Raw genomic sequence first — 17673 nt, 5'->3', positions numbered from 1 at the left:
AATATACTTGTATTCAATGTGAATACACTGTTATACCATGAGTTTTTACTTCTATATGTAAACAGCATCAAATATACTTGTATTCAATGTGAATACACTGTTATACCATGAGTTTTTACTTCTATATGTAAACAGCATCAAATATACTTGTATTCAATGTGAATACACTGTTATACCATGAGTTTTTACTTCTATATGTAAACAGCATCAAATATACTTGTATTCAATGTGAATACACTGTTATACCATGAGTTTTTACTTCTATATGTAAACAGCATGAAATATACTTGTATTCAATGTGAATACACTGTTATACCATGAGTTTTTACTTCTATATGTAAACAGCATCAAATATACTTGTATTCAATGTGAATACACTGTTATACCATGAGTTTTTACTTCTATATGTAAACAGCATCAAATATACTTGTATTCAATGTGAATACACTGTTATACCATGAGTTTTTACTTCTATATGTAAACTGCATGAAATATACTTGTATTCAATGTGAATACACTGTTATACCATGAGTTTTTACTTCTATATGTAAACTGCATCAAATATACTTGTATTCAATGTGAATACACTGTTATACCATGAGTTTTTACTTCTATATGTAAACTGCATCAAATATACTTGTATTTAATGTGAATACACTGTTATACCATGAGTTTTTACTTCTATATGTAAACAGCATCAAATATACTTGTATTCAATGTGAATACACTGTTATACCATGAGTTTTTACTTCTATATGTTGTAACGAAGGCCTACAAATATATTTACTCAACATGCCCACATTTTATGATCTTATGTTACTCCCTTTTTCATTTATGATATCCACCTTTCTTCTTATGTTAACGTCTACAATTGCAACATATTTACATGTTTTACTTCCTTGAAACGTTGTTTGTCAATCCGGAGATGAAGTCATCAACGCTTTTAGCTGACCTCGATGAACACCTGCAACTGATGCGCATATCGCACAATAAATAAACAATCAGTTGATTGGTTGCTTACACGTCACAATCAACCACTTAATAAAACATCTCTTGATTGGTTGCTCGTGCCGAGTTGCGACAGGCCATCAGCGTCTGTGACCACTCCCGAAATGCGAGGTTTCGTGATGAACCCACATTTCCGACAAACAGAGTCGTTCGGCAACTTCCACAACGTTTAGACGCGGAAACTCTGTCGGTGCAAATTCTTGAATTTGCTAGAGTCTTCTCACAGTTCTGAAACGTTTAGTAGTCGAATTGCTGAGTGTTAATTTCTCCGCTTCCTATCGTTTTACCAACGTGCGCTCCCGTAACGCTCGCGCTACATCGGTAAGCTTCCAAATTGTCCTTATTTCGTTGGTCATTATGGTTTGGCTCGTTATCCCCTTTCTTGTCATATTGTATGTCCTTTCCCGTGTAATTCTTATGGCCTTAGTCAAGTAAAATACATGTCTATCATTGTGGGTAATTCGCCTCCGAGTTCACTTAAATTCCAATTCGAAACAACATTTAATTCTTTGTAGTACTTAACTCCCCAAAGGGATGTATTACATAATGGTGGCAGCGCTTTTTGAACTCAACCACAATGAATGATGATGTTATTACTGGCGGGTCTAGAATTCCACGAACTCCCATACAACCCAGTGTGCCCCAAATTAATGTTCCCCTGCCCAGTGAGCCAACTGTTGCTAGATCGCTTAATTTTGATAAGTTGCATGTTGAACCCCAAATTGCACCTGATACATGTCCAGCTTGTACCACTCCCAAACCAATTTCTGAACCGGCTAGTAAACCCGCTTCTTCCGTTGTAAGTACACAACCATCTAGAGTTAGTTCTCAGTTAAGTAAGCTTAGGTCTAACGGTGCGTACGAAGCCGTAGCTCGTCTTGATCTTGTTTCCAGACGGAAACCCAGAGGTAGTTTTGCCTCTGGAACCGTTTCAGAGAAGCGTTCACCCTCTATTTTTGCTAGAATTGCTGCGCGTATTTCTCCAGCTAAGTCTCCTCCAAAAGTTTCGCCTAAGTCTAGTTCAGTAGCAAAAACTGTGTTAGGGTTTTTCACGAGGAACTCCCCGAATGGAAAATCAACTGAACCTGAGCCTACGACATCTATTCAACAAAATCAAGAACAATCAACAGAAGATATTCCAGCCCAAAACGAGCCAGCTTCCGTACCTTATCCTTGCGATCAAGAGCCTGAAGGAGAGAGAAGCGGACTTTCAGTCGACCGATCCGAAGACCTGGGTACAGCTAATTTGGTTGATTCAAGACATCCGTCTATCGAACCACTATTTACCCGAAACAGAATCCAACGACGGTGTGGACAGAACCCAACGATTCTGCTGAGACATCTGACGTCGATCCTACAGGTGAAACTACACGCACAGGTGAAGAAAACAACCCAATCGGAAGCCCAAGCGTCCGTGCTGACATCGATCTTCATATCACATGCGAGACAATTCCTGATATTTCTGCTGAGTCAAATTCACTGCATCACGGAACTGCAAGGCGTGACACCACAGAAACACGAGACAATCTTAGCCTCGTTTCAGAATTTTGGAACTTCCATCAGACACCGAGAAGAACGCTACCTACATCTAACGAACGAAGTGAGAGAGTTATCCTCCCACTTGGAAGTGCAGCTACTGACCCATCAACAGTCGTTCCTGATAGACATCCGCAACCTAATCTTCTACCTGCGGGAGCTACGCCTGCTGACTCCGCTGGAACCGCTAATTCCGGAAATCAACTCGTTGCTGAGGAAATTGGACAACTTCCCGGGGAGCAGTCAACCCGAACAACGTGCAGTTGGCGGAGGAGATCAAACAAACACTCTCCCAAATCAAGGTCCGATTGCAACGGTTCCTACCATCCCATACGGCGGAGGACGTACCTCAACAACCCGCGGCCCAACAACCAGCACACCGTCAAGAGGAGAGGACCGTTCGACGTCAACGACAGGTGCGATTCGCCGACCACCGCCCTATTCGCTTCTCACGTCGTCGATGTTCGACCCGACGCCCACGCATACTGATTACATTACCCAGGAGCGTCGCAGACGTTACAGCGAATCTCGATCATCTACGAGCAGCATTTCAACACAATCTCACAATTCAAGACAGGAGAGCTTAAGAGCGCAAGAAACAAATCCTAAAAACATGGCTCAATGTCCTTCCCCTAGTAGAGCAGCTACAGCTAGAGATCTTGATGATTTCCAGAATAATCAGCATACCTTTTCCCGTTTGCAGTTACTTCCTTCGTTTTCCGGAAGTCCACTTACGCGTTTCGACTCTTGGCTAGAATCTTTCGAAGCTATAGTAGACACATCAGGATGGTCAGGAGAGAAAATTGTCCAAATGCTTCGTGCTAAGTTAACAGACAGAGCTTTTTCCGTCATTCAGGCCATTTTGAAAGATCTTCCGCATGATTATGATTCGGTCAAAGAAGCTTTGCTCGATCATTTTCACGGCGACGAAAATGTTGATTTATATCTTAAGAAATTTAACAAAGCTAAGCGTAAGCCAGGAGAAAAGATCGTTGATTATGCCCTTCGACTTCAGGAAATTTTCAAGCGTGCATATCCTGTAGCTCACTCTGAGAAGTCTTTTGCAATTATTTTGATGCAGAAATTTATTGAAGGCTTAGATCCCAAACTACAGACAAAAGTTAAGTATAAGGACTTTAAGGATTTTGGCGAACTAGTTACTTCAACACGAAGGTATGCTAGTAGACTAGAAGCGTTAGAAACAGATCGTGAAAGGCAGGAGTTTATTCGGTCTATTGATGGCACACATGGCACCAATAGCGCAGAATTGACAGAGCTTAAGCAAATGATAGTAGATCAGAAAGAAATGATGATGAAGGCAGTGGCTAACGTTCACCATGAAGACAAGCCTGTTGTGGAAAAGAAAACTGAAAGTGAGCAGATTAGGGACGTTCTTAGTGAACTCGTGCAGAGCGTAAAGAAACTCCATCTCAATAGGAAAGACGTCTCATATCCTCCAAACACACAGTATAGGAAACAGGTTTCGTTTCAACCGACTTATAGCTAATCAGCAAGATGGTAACGTGAGAGCTCCGCACCGCAGCGCTTTAATAACAATAATGGAAATAGACAATTTGTAAACTCCCAAAATAGTTCTACAAACAGTAGTCCGCCAGCCCCCAGACCTCCAAATGATTTCAATAATCGACCTTTACAGTCGTCGGTTGTTTGCAATTTTTGCGGTTACCGAGGTCATATTCAGGCAGATTGTCGCCGTTATCAACGTCAAGGACTAGAACAAGCTCAGCCGCCTATTTGTTATTCTTGCCGTGACATCGGGCATAGATCTAACAATTGTCCTAAGTTCAGAAACAATAATAGACCTAACATTCCCGGTTCTCCTCAACATCAGGAAAACCAGTAGGAATCAACTGTAGCTTCGGGTCAGTTGATGAAGAGCCTCCCCGCAAATCCCGACAAGTCGCAAAATTAACAACAATTACGAATGAATCGACTCCAAGAATTCCGTTAAAGATTTTCCAGGTCCCGTTCCAAGCATTATTCGATACAGGCGCGTCTAAAAGCATTTTACATGAACGTTTATTTAAGAAGTTACCCCCTAGAGGTCAGGCGATCTGCAGCCAGCTTGACTTCGATTTATATGATGTAGGAGAAAATAAGTTACATACGCTGGGAAAAGTGACTCTGCCCGTTGGATACGGGGAGACAATTTTACAGCAAGAATTTATCGTTACAAACGGTGTTTCTGAAGATTGTATCCTTGGATGGGACGCAATCCAGAAGCATGGTTTTCAGCTTGATGGAGAAACAAAGAGTATTTACTTAGCTAGAGATGGGCAAGGCCCCTCTTCTATTTTTAGGGTGCCGGAAATGGCAGTTACAGCAGTCAAAAAGACGACGTTACCTCGTCAGACGTCGCTAGTAACTGTAGGCCAATTGAAGGGTTCATTTCCGTATGTACCTCCGAATTCGGCATTTATCTTCACACCATGTGGGAATTTGCCAAATGGAATTTATATTGAAGAATTTATAGGAAAGGTATCGGGAGATGGAGCATATAACATTATAGTCGAGAATCATTCGTTACAGCAAGTCACAATTCCACGAAACACCAAGTTAGGCGTTATTGAAATCGCTCAGCAGATTATCGGAAAAGTAGCGTTAAATACATCAGAAATTAAGCCCATAGAATCACGAGAGCCTATTGTAATTTCGGAAGTCAACCCGGAATTTCAAGCACCACTTTCTCAATTATTAAATGACTTTCACGACTTGTTTGCTTCAAAAGATTCAGAACTAGGGAATACCAATCTCATTAAACATACAATTGATACAGAAGGAAGAGGCCCCATTCGACAACGCCCATATAGAGTTACTAATAATCAAAGGAAATTATTGGAAGATAAAGTGCAGGAGATGCTAGATGCAAAGGTCATCAGATACTCGCAATCTCCATGGGCTTCACCCGTGGTGCTTGTAGAGAAAAAGAATGGAGAAATAAGATTTTGCGTTGATTATAGGAAATTAAACAGCATTACAAAGAAAGACTCTTTTCCCATGCCACGCATCGATGAAACTTTAGACAAATTATATGGAAAGAAGTTCTTTACAACCCTTGATTTAGCTTCCGGTTATTGGCAAATTCAAGTTCATGATCCAGATATCGAGAAAACAGCTTTTGTTGTAGAAAATAATCTTTATGAATTCGAGAGAATGGGTTTGGTTTGTGCAATGCACCTGCCACGTTCCAAAGGCTAATGAATTATGTACTGAGAGACGTCTTAGGAAATAAAGCGTTAGTTTATCTGGATGACGTCATTATCTTTTCAGATACATTTGAAAGTCATTTAAACGACATTCGAGAAATTTTTAACCTTTTGAAAGCAGCCAATTTAAAACTAAAACTTAATAAATGTCAATTCGCTAAGCGTTCAGTAAATTATTTAGGCCATGTAATCTCAACGGACGGTATTAAACCCGATCCGAGTAAAATTGATAAGATAGTTAATTATAAAACACCAACTTCTGTTGACGAAGTCAGATCATTTCTTGGACTTGCCGGATATTATAGAAGATTTATTAAAGATTTTGGTTCAATTGCTAAGCCGTTAACCCGATTAACGCATAAAGATCTAAGTAGGAAACCATTTGCGTGGGGAACTGAGGAACAGGTTGCCTTTGAGAAGTTACGCAATTCTCTAGTAACTCCCCCAGTTCTTGCATATCCAAATTTTAACGAAAAATTTTTTCTTTTTACCGATGCGTGTGAGTATGGAATTGGAGCGGTATTATCGCAAATGCAAGATGGGCAAGAACATCCAATAGCCTATTCTAGTAGACAATTAACAAAAGCAGAAATGAAGTATAGTACTACAGAAAAAGAAGCATTAGCTGTAGTTGATGCGATTAAATACTTTCGCCATTACTTATTAGATAAACCTTATGAAATCATTAGTGACCATCGACCTTTGCAATGGCTTAAAAATCAGAAAGATAATAATGGTAGGTTAGGTAGATGGGCTATATTATTAGCCGCGACGAATTATGAATTGAAATATAGGCCTGGACGTATCCATCAGAATGCAGATTGTTTATCCCGTTTAAAAATTGCTAGTATTCAACCAGTACCAAATAATATTAAGTTAATTTGCGAAAAACAGCTTGAAGATGAACTTTGTATAGATATTCGAAATTATCTAGAGAAAGGAGTACTTGACGAGAAATTTAGCCAATCCAAGCCGGATTGGGCTAAAGAAATTGAATATTTTGAAATTATTGAAGGTACGCTTTATCGGCACGAATTGCCTTCAAAGGATAGTAAACGTAATGAAATTAATCATCAGTTAGTCTTGCCTTACTCCCTCCGCCATCTAGTGTTGAAAGAATTACACGATGCGCCGATGGGTGGGCTTTTAGCATTTTATAAAACTTATTTGAAGGTCAAAAACAATTATTATTGGCCTACAATGAGGAAAGATATATTAGAATATTGTCAAGCTTGTGAAATTTGTACCGCTAATACGGCATCAACTTATAGAGCCCTTTTACATCCCCATGAACTTGCAAAAGCCCCTTTTCAAGCGATTGGTATGGATTTCTTAGGCCCTATTACTCCCGTTTCTCCTAATGGAAATAGTTATATCTTAGTTATCACTGATTATTTTAGTCGCTGGGTAGAAGCAGTAGCATTGAAAGATCAAACTGCCCAAACTACAGCTGAGTGTGTATATAAAACCATTATTGTACGGCATGGAATGCCAAAAGCTATTGTTTCTGATCGTGGAACAAATTTCACATCGAAATTATTCCGCTATTTTTGTAAAAAGTTAAAGGTTGATCAAAGGCTCACCACTGCCTACAATCCTGCTAGTAATGGTGAGACCGAGAGATTTAATCGAACATTAACCTCTATGTTAAGAAAAGAATTAAAAGATGGGCAACATGCTAATTGGGAAGAAATGTTGGATGATGTTTTATTTGCATACCGTAGTTCTACGCATTCTTCGACACTTGAAACCCCTTATTATTTAGTGCACGGTAGAGATCCTAATATCCCTATTAACGAATTTCTAGATGCTTCTCCTTCAACTTTTAAATCCGCCTCTGATTATGTAGGGAATTTAAACGATCGCTTGCGTTATAGCTTCCAACGAGTTCGCGAAGAAACCGAGAAAGCTCGGAATCGCCAGCGCGAACAATATAACAAACGAGCAAAAGAGAAGAAATACGTTGTAGGTGATAAAGTCTTATTAGATATTCGTGTAGTTAAGGATGGCGATAGTAGGAAGTTTACATCTAAATATAAAGGTCCTTATAGAGTAGTAAAAGTTTATAATAATAGTACTGTAGATATAGCTGATAGTTCTTATGTATGTCAACGTACGCACGTAAATCGTTTAAAACCATTATACGAGACAATGTTGTGGAAAACGGAACCTTGTCCCCCAATTGAGAACCCATCCGATTTCGAAAACTGATTTCGCAAGTCAATTGCGACGCAAACTCAAGACCATGGCATTGCCATGGAAGATCAAGATCATGAAGAAATATTGGCAAGTGACGATTACGAAGATGACACCACGCAAACAACTGATCATTTTGAAGATGTAAATGTATCTCAACAACAAGCTGATGTCGTCAGCGTTCATCGTCCTTCATCGGAAGATAATATTTCTAACACAGAAGAATCAGACAACGAAACACAATCAGTTCAACATAACGCAATTAACGAAAATGACTCCGCACGCGCCGAAGTTGATGCAACCGAGAGTTTGCCATCCGAGCCAGAAGAAGAAACGCCAACTGAGAACCCAGAACTACTTCATGTTACCAGACGCCCGCAACGCAATCGACAAAAGCCTCTGCGTTATCGGGATGGAGTCCAATAACAAGAAGAAATCCCACATATAAGTCCCGAAAATTATTCATCACATCATAACCACCACTCATTACCAATTGCAATCCCAACTGGACAGCTTTGTCTAACAAGAATGGAACACGTCAATTACGTATTTGAAGACAATCGATGAGAAAAAAATTTCTTTCTTCTATTTCTCTCTTTTTAGTCTCTTGAAATTTTGCTATATTCTGTTATTCGCCTATCACTTTTCTATCCTGTCTTCTTTTCCCTCTCTGTATTTCCCCTCCCTCTTCAAAAGCGTTGTAGCCTCAGTAGTGTTTTAAAATAAAAAAAAGGGCAGAAGTAACAATTCGAATAGTCTCCAAATAGATTAAGAATAAACAAAAGGGAAAAAAAATAAAAAAAGGAATAAAAAAATAAAAAATATAATATAGGGAAAAGATATAATTCAAACAATTAGCTTAAGTTAAATCATTAGTTCAAGTAGCCCCAAAAACAGGTTAGGTTCTTTAAAAACATATAATTATATATGTTTCTAAGGAATAAGATATATGATAATATGATAATTTTTTTAATCCGATTAGAATTGGAATTAAATATATAATTATATTGCGGAAAAATTACTTTAAAAATTTTGAAAAATGCAAAAGCCGTTCGCACACGGATTGAGTCCAGCGCCAGACTCTCCCCTAGCCAGAAAGGAACAAATCTCCATCGTCAGTAGTCGGTTCCGACAGCCAACTCTTGCCACCCACAAGAGTTACACGGCCAACGGAATTGACAGCTGAGAAGAGCGCGAGGCGACCATGTACAAGAAGGGGGTGGAAAGGCCACGATGGAAAACCACCGTGACCCACCTTCCGTACATTGGAGCCGACGCACATTTGTTCCCTTTTAAAAGCTTCCCCCGGGATTTGAACCCGAGTACCCTCGCGTCGCAAGCAAGCTTGCTAACCAACTATCCATGCGAGTGGTACAAGCTATGTGTATATCCAAGCAAGTCATTCCATCTCGGACAAACTAACTTTTTACTTATTGTAAAATAAAAAGCTCCCCGTTAGATAAATAAAAACCTTAATTAACTAAGTTCATCGAGTTATTTGTCATTTTTAATCAATAAGTTCTTATTTTCTAAGTTTGACTTATTTATTTCCAGAATTGACATTCTCATGCCATCTAGCGGTCAAAAAAGTAAACTAGAACAACGTCATCTAGCGGTCAAGTTTTAAACTACGAAATTATATTGGCATTACCGTAGCAATCCTTTGGTCCCGAACTCTTCTTCTATTCCGCCGTCTATTCTTCTTTCACTTCTTTTCCTTTCTTCTTTTTTGCTTATCTTTCACTTTACAAACAAAGAAAACTGACACTCATCAAAATGGCGACCTGTCTTCGCCTACGCACTTGTTGTTATGCGATGCTTCCTTCGACACATCTTCAACCAGCCTCCGAATGATTGTCCGTTTACACAATAATAATGAACACAAAACTGTTTTATTCAACATTGTATTTGATTTAAAAAAAAAAAAAAACATACATAAGGGAGAGAGGGTTAGGAAAAAATATAATAAGAAAAACATATACATCAATAAACATCAATAAACATGAAAAAATTAACAAAATATATATTTAAAAAAAAATGAACAAAAACAGTGTCAAAAAAAAAAAAGAGAATAAATAATAACAAAATGAAGCACTGAGGGACCTGTAAACAAAAGAGAAAAAAAAAGATTAATTGATGTAATGAAAAGTGAGAAAAAAAAACAAACACTCACTTACCTCACTTCTTATAAAAAAATCATCATATCTACACCTAGTTTTCAAATGAAATGTATTTCTTATGTGAATGCAATTGTCAGTGCATTAATTACTTTATTTTGATTGCTTACCTTAAAAAAATGTTTTTATTGTCATGTTTTTCTTTTTCCCTATGTCCACCTAAAAGTAATACTTAGAAAAACTTACCTTTACGTAAAACACTGTTTGAAATTTACACTGTATCCATATATGTGAGTGAATACTCGAACAAGGTATTACACATCACAGTAGACACTTTACACACTTTACACATTTGTACTAACAAATCTACACGTATTTTGACAAAAAAACAAAAAAAAAAAACAAAAAATTAACAAAAAAAACAAAATAAACAAACAAAGAACAAAAAAGAAAAAATACAAAAAAAAAACAACAAAAAAAAAAAAAAAAGAAACAACAAACAAACAAAAAAAAAAGAAACAACAAACAAACAAAAAAAAAACAAACAAAACAAACACTAACACACTGTTTCACTTGATTCGTTTCCTAACTAACAACTTTTCTGTTTTCGTTCTTGACGCAAATGCGTCATTGTTCCATTTACACTACGCGTATAGCAGCGCCACCGCTAGCTGCCACACCCAACGCGAAAATATATATTTTATTTTCCTTTCCTTGCTGTAGCTTTTGCCAATGTTCCAACGTTGAAAATATTCTAAGTCCCTTTTTCGCCGTCGGCAATCTATTCCGTCTTATTTCTTTTTATTCCCCTCCGTTTTTTCCCCCATTCGCACTTCCCCGTGTATTGGACTTGCGCGTGACCTTGACAGCGCCAAGCATTTACCGTTACATTTTTCAATGTTTTATTTCTTATCCGCGCTCCTATACGAGTGACATTTTCGTAATTCTTTCTTTTCTATAATTAAGATCTTTTTTTCTTCTTTCTGATGATACCAAATTTGCCCCAAATTGTTGCTTCCTTCCAGTAGAAAACTCTGTTAAATTGAAAGGCCCTATTTCCCCTATCCCTGTTGCCGTGTCACCGTTAAAGTATAGCCGACGTAATGTCTTTTACCCTTTTTAAATCCATTAGAATATTTTCACTTTTTCCCCACATTTTTTTTTCCTTTTATTTTATTATCCCCATTTACTTAGTTTTAAGAAATCCAAATGATAAAGTAGAATACTTGGCCATAAGAATGTTTCCATTTTTATATTTCCCTGTGTTGTTTTCCGTATGTTCGTGTGTAGTAATGTCGTCAATGCCGTTACTATTGCTACTGCTGTGTCTCTACCTACGCGCGCGCGCATTTCAAACAACCGTATGCGATTGCGTGAGCCTTGAATATGGGAATTATTCAATTTCCTGATGCTGATTGCAAGCCGAAAATGAATTCCACGAGTGCTGTTCCAGTGAGATATGTTGTCTACACTGATGAACGCGCCGCAGTGAAATTTCCGGGTTTTATTTGTGCCAAATGGAGAAATATTCACCGCGTGACTATGAACTTTTTCGGTCAAACAGTGATTGTGCCTGAGAAAATTCCTATAGACACAACGGCTTCTGAGTGCTATAAAATGATTAACACTAAAAAGTGTGAAGGTTATGAAATGACTCTTTCGGATGAGAAGTATGTGTTTTCGCATGAACCTCGATCTGACGGTTACTGGATGCGAACCGTCGATTGGGAAACTCTGAATTGTGCGCTTGAGCAAGTACAACTGTTTCAACAAATGGAAGATGAAGATTTTCCAACGCCGATCGGAAAAGCTTCCGCAACCGCTGGTACCTTGTCTCACAACCATCTAACTTTGGTTTGGGATACGACATACACCCATAAGATTCAACACGAATTACGTCCAGTTGAATCTGGAACCGGAAATCTTATGATGAAAACGATTAATGAAAAATATTTCCGCCTCTTGGACGACGACCGTCAACTAGATTTTCATTTGACTCTTCAACCACCTTGCGACCCCAATCATCGAAGTTGCAACAACCGAACAACGACTTTTAAAATCGTCGGCCAATCAAATTTAGTTTTGGTAACGTGGCCTTTCGTCGATAAATCTCTATCACTCACCGCCGAGTCGGCGTCCATCAAGGAGAAGGCCCAACCAAGCGTCGCTGTTGAAACCACCTCACCATCTAGTGACCCCGATTTGGATAAATTGGCCAATAAACAATATATTCAAGATCGTGCTATTGATCGTGATAATGAATTAGCGCGTATGTTACAGACAATTGAGTGTGACGTTCGCAAAGCTAAAAATGAACGAGCAATTATCACCGCCCAATATAATGGTTGGCTCGCCGCTTCATTATTGAAATGACCTATGTGTGCAAAATTGCAAGCTTTTGGACAAACCGCCGTAGTGATTCAGTGTAAAGCTGTGAATGCCACATTTGAAACCATAATCACACCATGTGGACCACAACCGAAATTTAACAATTATACCATTAATCTTGATGGCTGGGAATTAGTGAAATTTTCCCCGTGCTATTGGACAAATGGTTTCGTCAATTTCAACGATAAACCTTACGCCTTCCACAACAACACTTGGAAAAGGATCGACCCGAATATTGTACTGCCGGAGCGTACATTGGCTCATTCCTTCCGCTATGAAGACGTGAAATCCTTCGACTATGACCATCGCAGCAATCCAGCTTATAACGATAATTTACTCAACCACATGAACGTTGTAGCTGACATCGTAGCCGCCATGAATGAACAATCACCTGCTGATTTCCCATCAAATCATCGTCCTCATGCAGCTGATGTTCTACTGACAGCAGCAGGAGTCGAGAGATATACCAGCTGGTGGGAGGTCATCATAATCTCCTTGGTCGTCACCGTCATTTTCATCCTTGTCCTCATCGTCTTACGCATTTGCTGCTGTCTTGGCCTCTTCGGTATCTGCTGTCCTCCAATTAAAGAAGTTAAAACTTCTTATCACAAACATGAAGTCTGATTACGGGACGTAATCTTACGCAGCCCGGAGCGATGTAACGAAGGCCTACAAATATATTTACTCAACATGCCCACATTTTATGATCTTATGTTACTCCCTTTTTCACTTATGATATCCACCTTTTTCCTTATGTTAACGTTTACAATTCGTAACGTATTTCCATGTTTTACTTCCTTGAAACGTTGTTTGTCAATCCGGAGATGAAGTCATCAACGCTTTTAGCTGACCTCGATGAACACCTGCAACTGATGCGCATATCGCACAATAAATAAACAATCAGTTGATTGGTTGCTTACACGTCACAATCAACCACTTAATAAAACATCTCTTGATTGGTTGCTCGTGCCGAGTTGCGACAGGCCATCAGCGTCTGTGACCACTCCCGAAATGCGAGGTTTCGTGATGAACCCACATTTCCGACAAACAGAGTCGTTCGGCAACTTCCACAACGTTTAGACGCGGAAACTCTGTCGGTGCAAATTCCTGAATTTGCTAGAGTCTTCTCACAGTTCTGAAACGTTTAGTAGTCGAATTGCTGAGTGTTAATTTCTCCGCTTCCTATCGTTTTACCAACGTGCGCTCCCGTAACGCTCGCGCTACATCGGTAAGCTTCCAAATTGTCCTTATTTCGTTGGTCATTATGGTTTGGCTCGTTATCCCCTTTCTTGTCATATTGTATGTCCTTTCCCGTGTAATTCTTATGGCCTTAGTCAAGTAAAATACATGTCTATCATTGTGGGTAATTCGCCTCCGAGTTCACTTAAAATTCCAATTCGAAACAACATTTAATTCTTTGTAGTACTCAACTCCCCAAAGGGATGTATTACAATGTATTCTGCATCAAATATACTTGTATTCAATGTGAATACACTGTTATACCATAAGTTTTTAATTCTATATATGCAAACTGCATCAAATATACTTGTATTCAATGTGAATACACTGTTATACCATGAGTTTTTACTTCTATATAAACAGGATCAAATATACATGTATTCAATGTGAATACACTGTTATACCATGAGTTTTTACTTCTATATGTAAACTGCATCAAATATACTTGTATTCAATCTGAATACACTGTTATACCATGAGTTTATACTTTTATAAGTAAAGTGCATCAAATATACTTGTATTTAATGTGAATACACTGTTATACCATGATTTTTTACTTCTATATATAAACATGATCAAATATACTTGTATTCAATGTGAATACACTGTTATACCATGAGTTTTTACTTCTACATGTAAACTGCTTCAAATATACTTGTATTCAATGTGAATACACTGTTATACCATGAGTTTATGCTTCTACATGTATATTGCATCAAATATACTTGTATTCAATGTGAATACACTGTTATACCATGAGTTTTTACTTCTATATGTAAACTGCATCAAATATACTTGTATTCAATGTGAATACACTGTTATACCGTGAGTTTTTACTTCTATATTAAACAGCATCAAATATACTTGTATTCAATGTGAATACACTGTTATACCATGAGTTTTTACTTTGATATGTATTCTGCATCAAATATACTTGTATTCAATGTGAATACACTTTTTTACCATGAGTTTATACTGCTATATGTATACTGCATCAAATATACTTGTATTCAATGTGAATACACTGTTATACCATGAGTTTTTACTTCTATATGTAAACTGCATGAAATATACTTGTATTCAATGTGAATACACTGTTATACCATGAGTTTAAACTTCTATATGTATACTGCATCAAATATACTTGTATTCAATGTGAATACACTGTCATACCATGAGTTTTTACTTTTATATGTAAACAGCATCAAATATACTTGTATTCAATGTGAAAACACTGTTAAACCATGAGTTTTTACTTCTTATGTATTCTGCATCAAATATACTTGTATTCAATGTGAATACACTGTTATACCATGAGTTTTTAATTCTATATGCAAACTGCATCAAATATACTTGTATTCAATGTGAATACACTGTTATACCATGAGTTTTTACTTCTGTATAAACAGGATCAAATATACATGTATTCAATGTGAATACTCTGTTATACCATGAGTTTTTACTTCTATATGTAAACTGCATCAAATATACTTGTATTTAATGTGAATACACTTTTATACCATGAGTTTTTACTTCTGTATAAACAGGATCAAATATACATGTATTCAATGTGAATACATTGTTATACCATGAGTTTTTACTTCTATATGTAAACTGCATCAAATATACTTGTATTCAATCTGAATACACTGTTATACCATGAGTTTTTACTTTTATAAGTAAAGTGCATCAAATATACTTGTATTTAATGTGAGTACACTGTTATACCATGATTTTTTACTTCTATATATAAACATGCATCAAATATACTTGTATTCAATGTGAATACACTGTTATACCATGAGTTTTTACTTCTACATGTAAACTGCATCAAATATACTTGTATTCAATGTGAATACACTGTTATACCATGAGTTTATGCTTCTATATGTATATTGCATGAAATATACTTGTATTCAATGTGAATACACTGTTATACCATGAGTTTTTACTTCTATATGTAAACTGCATCAAATATACTTGTATTCAATGTGAATACACTGTTATACCATGAGTTTTTACTTCTATATGTAAACAGCATCAAATATACTTGTATTCAATGTGAATACACTTTTATACCATGAGTTTTTACTTTGATATGTAATCTGCATCAAATATACTTGTATTTAATGTGAATACACTGTTATACCATGAGTTTTTACTGCTATATGTATACTGCATGAAGTATACTTGTATTCAATGTGAATACACTGTTATACCATGAGTTTTTACTTCTATATGTATACTGCATCAAATATACTTGTATTCAATGTGAATACACTGTTAAACCATGAGTTTTTACTTCTATATGTATTCTGCATCAAATATACTTGTATTCAATGTGAATATACAGTTATACCATGAGTTTTTAGTTCTATATGTAAACTGCATCAAATATACTTGTATTCAATGTGAATACTGTTACACTTGGGGGTGATGTGTAACACGAGTGTATTAGGACGTCCACACGGTAAGACGTCAAGTAAGAACCTTTTTTTCAAGAGACACTACACCGCCTATTTATGGTAGGTGAACAGCAAGGTTGAATCATCGAGTGCTTTCGCCCTTGCTGTCTCTACGAACAATCGAAATAACCCGTATGACTTATTACTGAGCAAGGTTGGTTGTACGAGTACATCCGCCCTTGCTTGTTTCTACAAAAGAAGAAGATACCCTTAACCATTTACTACAAAGCAAGGCCGAACGTTCGAGTACATTCGCCCTTGCTTGTTTCCCCGAAGCGTTAGAGAAGGTGCAAGCGTCCTGTGATGCTACCGCAACATTCAGACAAAACAAGGTCGAATGTACTCGTACATTCGCCCTTGCTTGTTTCCAAGAAGGAGGGGAGTGTGGGGTGTGTCTCACGCGTATGTCACGTGATCTCCACGTGACAGATCCCCCTCGTGAAGGCGGTCGCCCCCGACTGCTTGATAAAAATAAAACCCCCAGAACGGTAACCCCCAAAAAGTATTAAAACCCTAAATCAGAAAACCCAACACACCAAAAATAAAGAACAAACAAAAAATCCCGAAAACAAAAAATTCCAAACGAACACCCCAAAAGAAGCATTAAAAAAACAAAGGAAATGTCGTGTCAAACCTCCGCCACCTGTTCGAGGTGCGGTAGGAAGTGATCGTCTTGAACATCTAATTGTTCGTGGGCCCTCATACGGCCTCTCAGCCAAACAGTTTGGTAACTGAGATAAGTTGTTGCCACCACTAGTAATAGTAACATGATCAGAAGTTCAAACGGATATCTTGGCTCCGACAGCTGAAATTCTTCGGTCGTCTTCTTCATTAACTCTTGAATCTGGAATCCTGTCATTTCAGACGACGCACGAGCGCCGTCGTTTCGGCGCAGTAGGTCGCTGATGAAATTAATTGATGTGGCATTCGCCTTCGGGAGCTCAATGATGGCGACCGATTTGAACGTTGTTACATTAAACCCCACTGTGGCCAGCGTGGGTGCCACCAGAGGATCTAACGAGGCCTCCAATCGTCCGTCTAAACTGGCGGGGAAGACCCAGTCTTCCGTTCGAGCCGTACATCCAGGAGGGACATCAAAAATCCCAAACGGAGGCAGCAACAGTGATTGCGGGGGCCCTTGGCTGCTACCGATCGGACATGAGAACACCACCTCATGAGCTGTAACGGCTGAGAACACCCAGCGATTCTCTCCAAGATAAGCTACTTCGGATCCTTTCCATTCTTTAAATTGTTGTCTGCATTGCGTTAGCTTACGGTTGGCGTCATTGGTGAATAACGAAATCGCACAGGATTTCCGTGCTCCCCGTTTTCCTAAACCTGTATGAAAATTACAAATTAATCGTTCCAATTGTTTGCAACCCCGAACGTCGGCAGTCGAAAGTTCAATAAAAGTCTCCAAATCTGTGGAAACGGCCAGGAAATTCGGTAGGTCCCCGATCGCCACTCCATGGGTGCCATTGTCTGTTGCTCGTGGTA

General features: G+C 38.1%; 1 protein-coding gene across 1 annotated transcript; it reads left to right on the top strand.

Annotated features, from left to right (window-relative positions):
* The first annotated feature begins 2792 nt into the window (after positions 1-2792).
* Positions 2793-8393, top strand: LOC123468188. Its single transcript, XM_045167823.1, has 5 exons — positions 2793-4024; positions 4088-4379; positions 4556-5727; positions 6666-7874; positions 7992-8393. The coding sequence occupies exons 1-5, from the start codon at positions 3005-3007 to the stop codon at positions 8391-8393; spliced, it is 4095 nt and encodes a 1364-aa protein (XP_045023758.1). The 5' UTR covers positions 2793-3004.
* Positions 8394-17673: the final 9280 nt, after the last annotated feature.

Source organism: Daphnia magna, unplaced genomic scaffold (assembly GCF_020631705.1).
Source record: "Daphnia magna isolate NIES unplaced genomic scaffold, ASM2063170v1.1 Dm_contigs319, whole genome shotgun sequence".
Classification (NCBI taxonomy): domain Eukaryota; kingdom Metazoa; phylum Arthropoda; class Branchiopoda; order Diplostraca; family Daphniidae; genus Daphnia; species Daphnia magna.
This window is presented reverse-complemented; position numbering and strand designations above follow the sequence as displayed.

Bases quoted from the DNA above. Each gene is read 5' to 3' on its own strand.
- LOC123468188 (XM_045167823.1), top strand. From the start codon at position 3,005: ATGTTCGACCCGACGCCCACGCATACTGATTACATTACCCAGGAGCGT. The intron at 4,380-4,555 runs GTTCTCCTCAAC...TATTCGATACAG, and splicing joins TAATAGACCTAACATTCCCG to GCGCGTCTAAAAGCATTTTA. The intron at 7,875-7,991 runs GTATGTCAACGT...TGATTTCGCAAG, and splicing joins ATATAGCTGATAGTTCTTAT to TCAATTGCGACGCAAACTCA.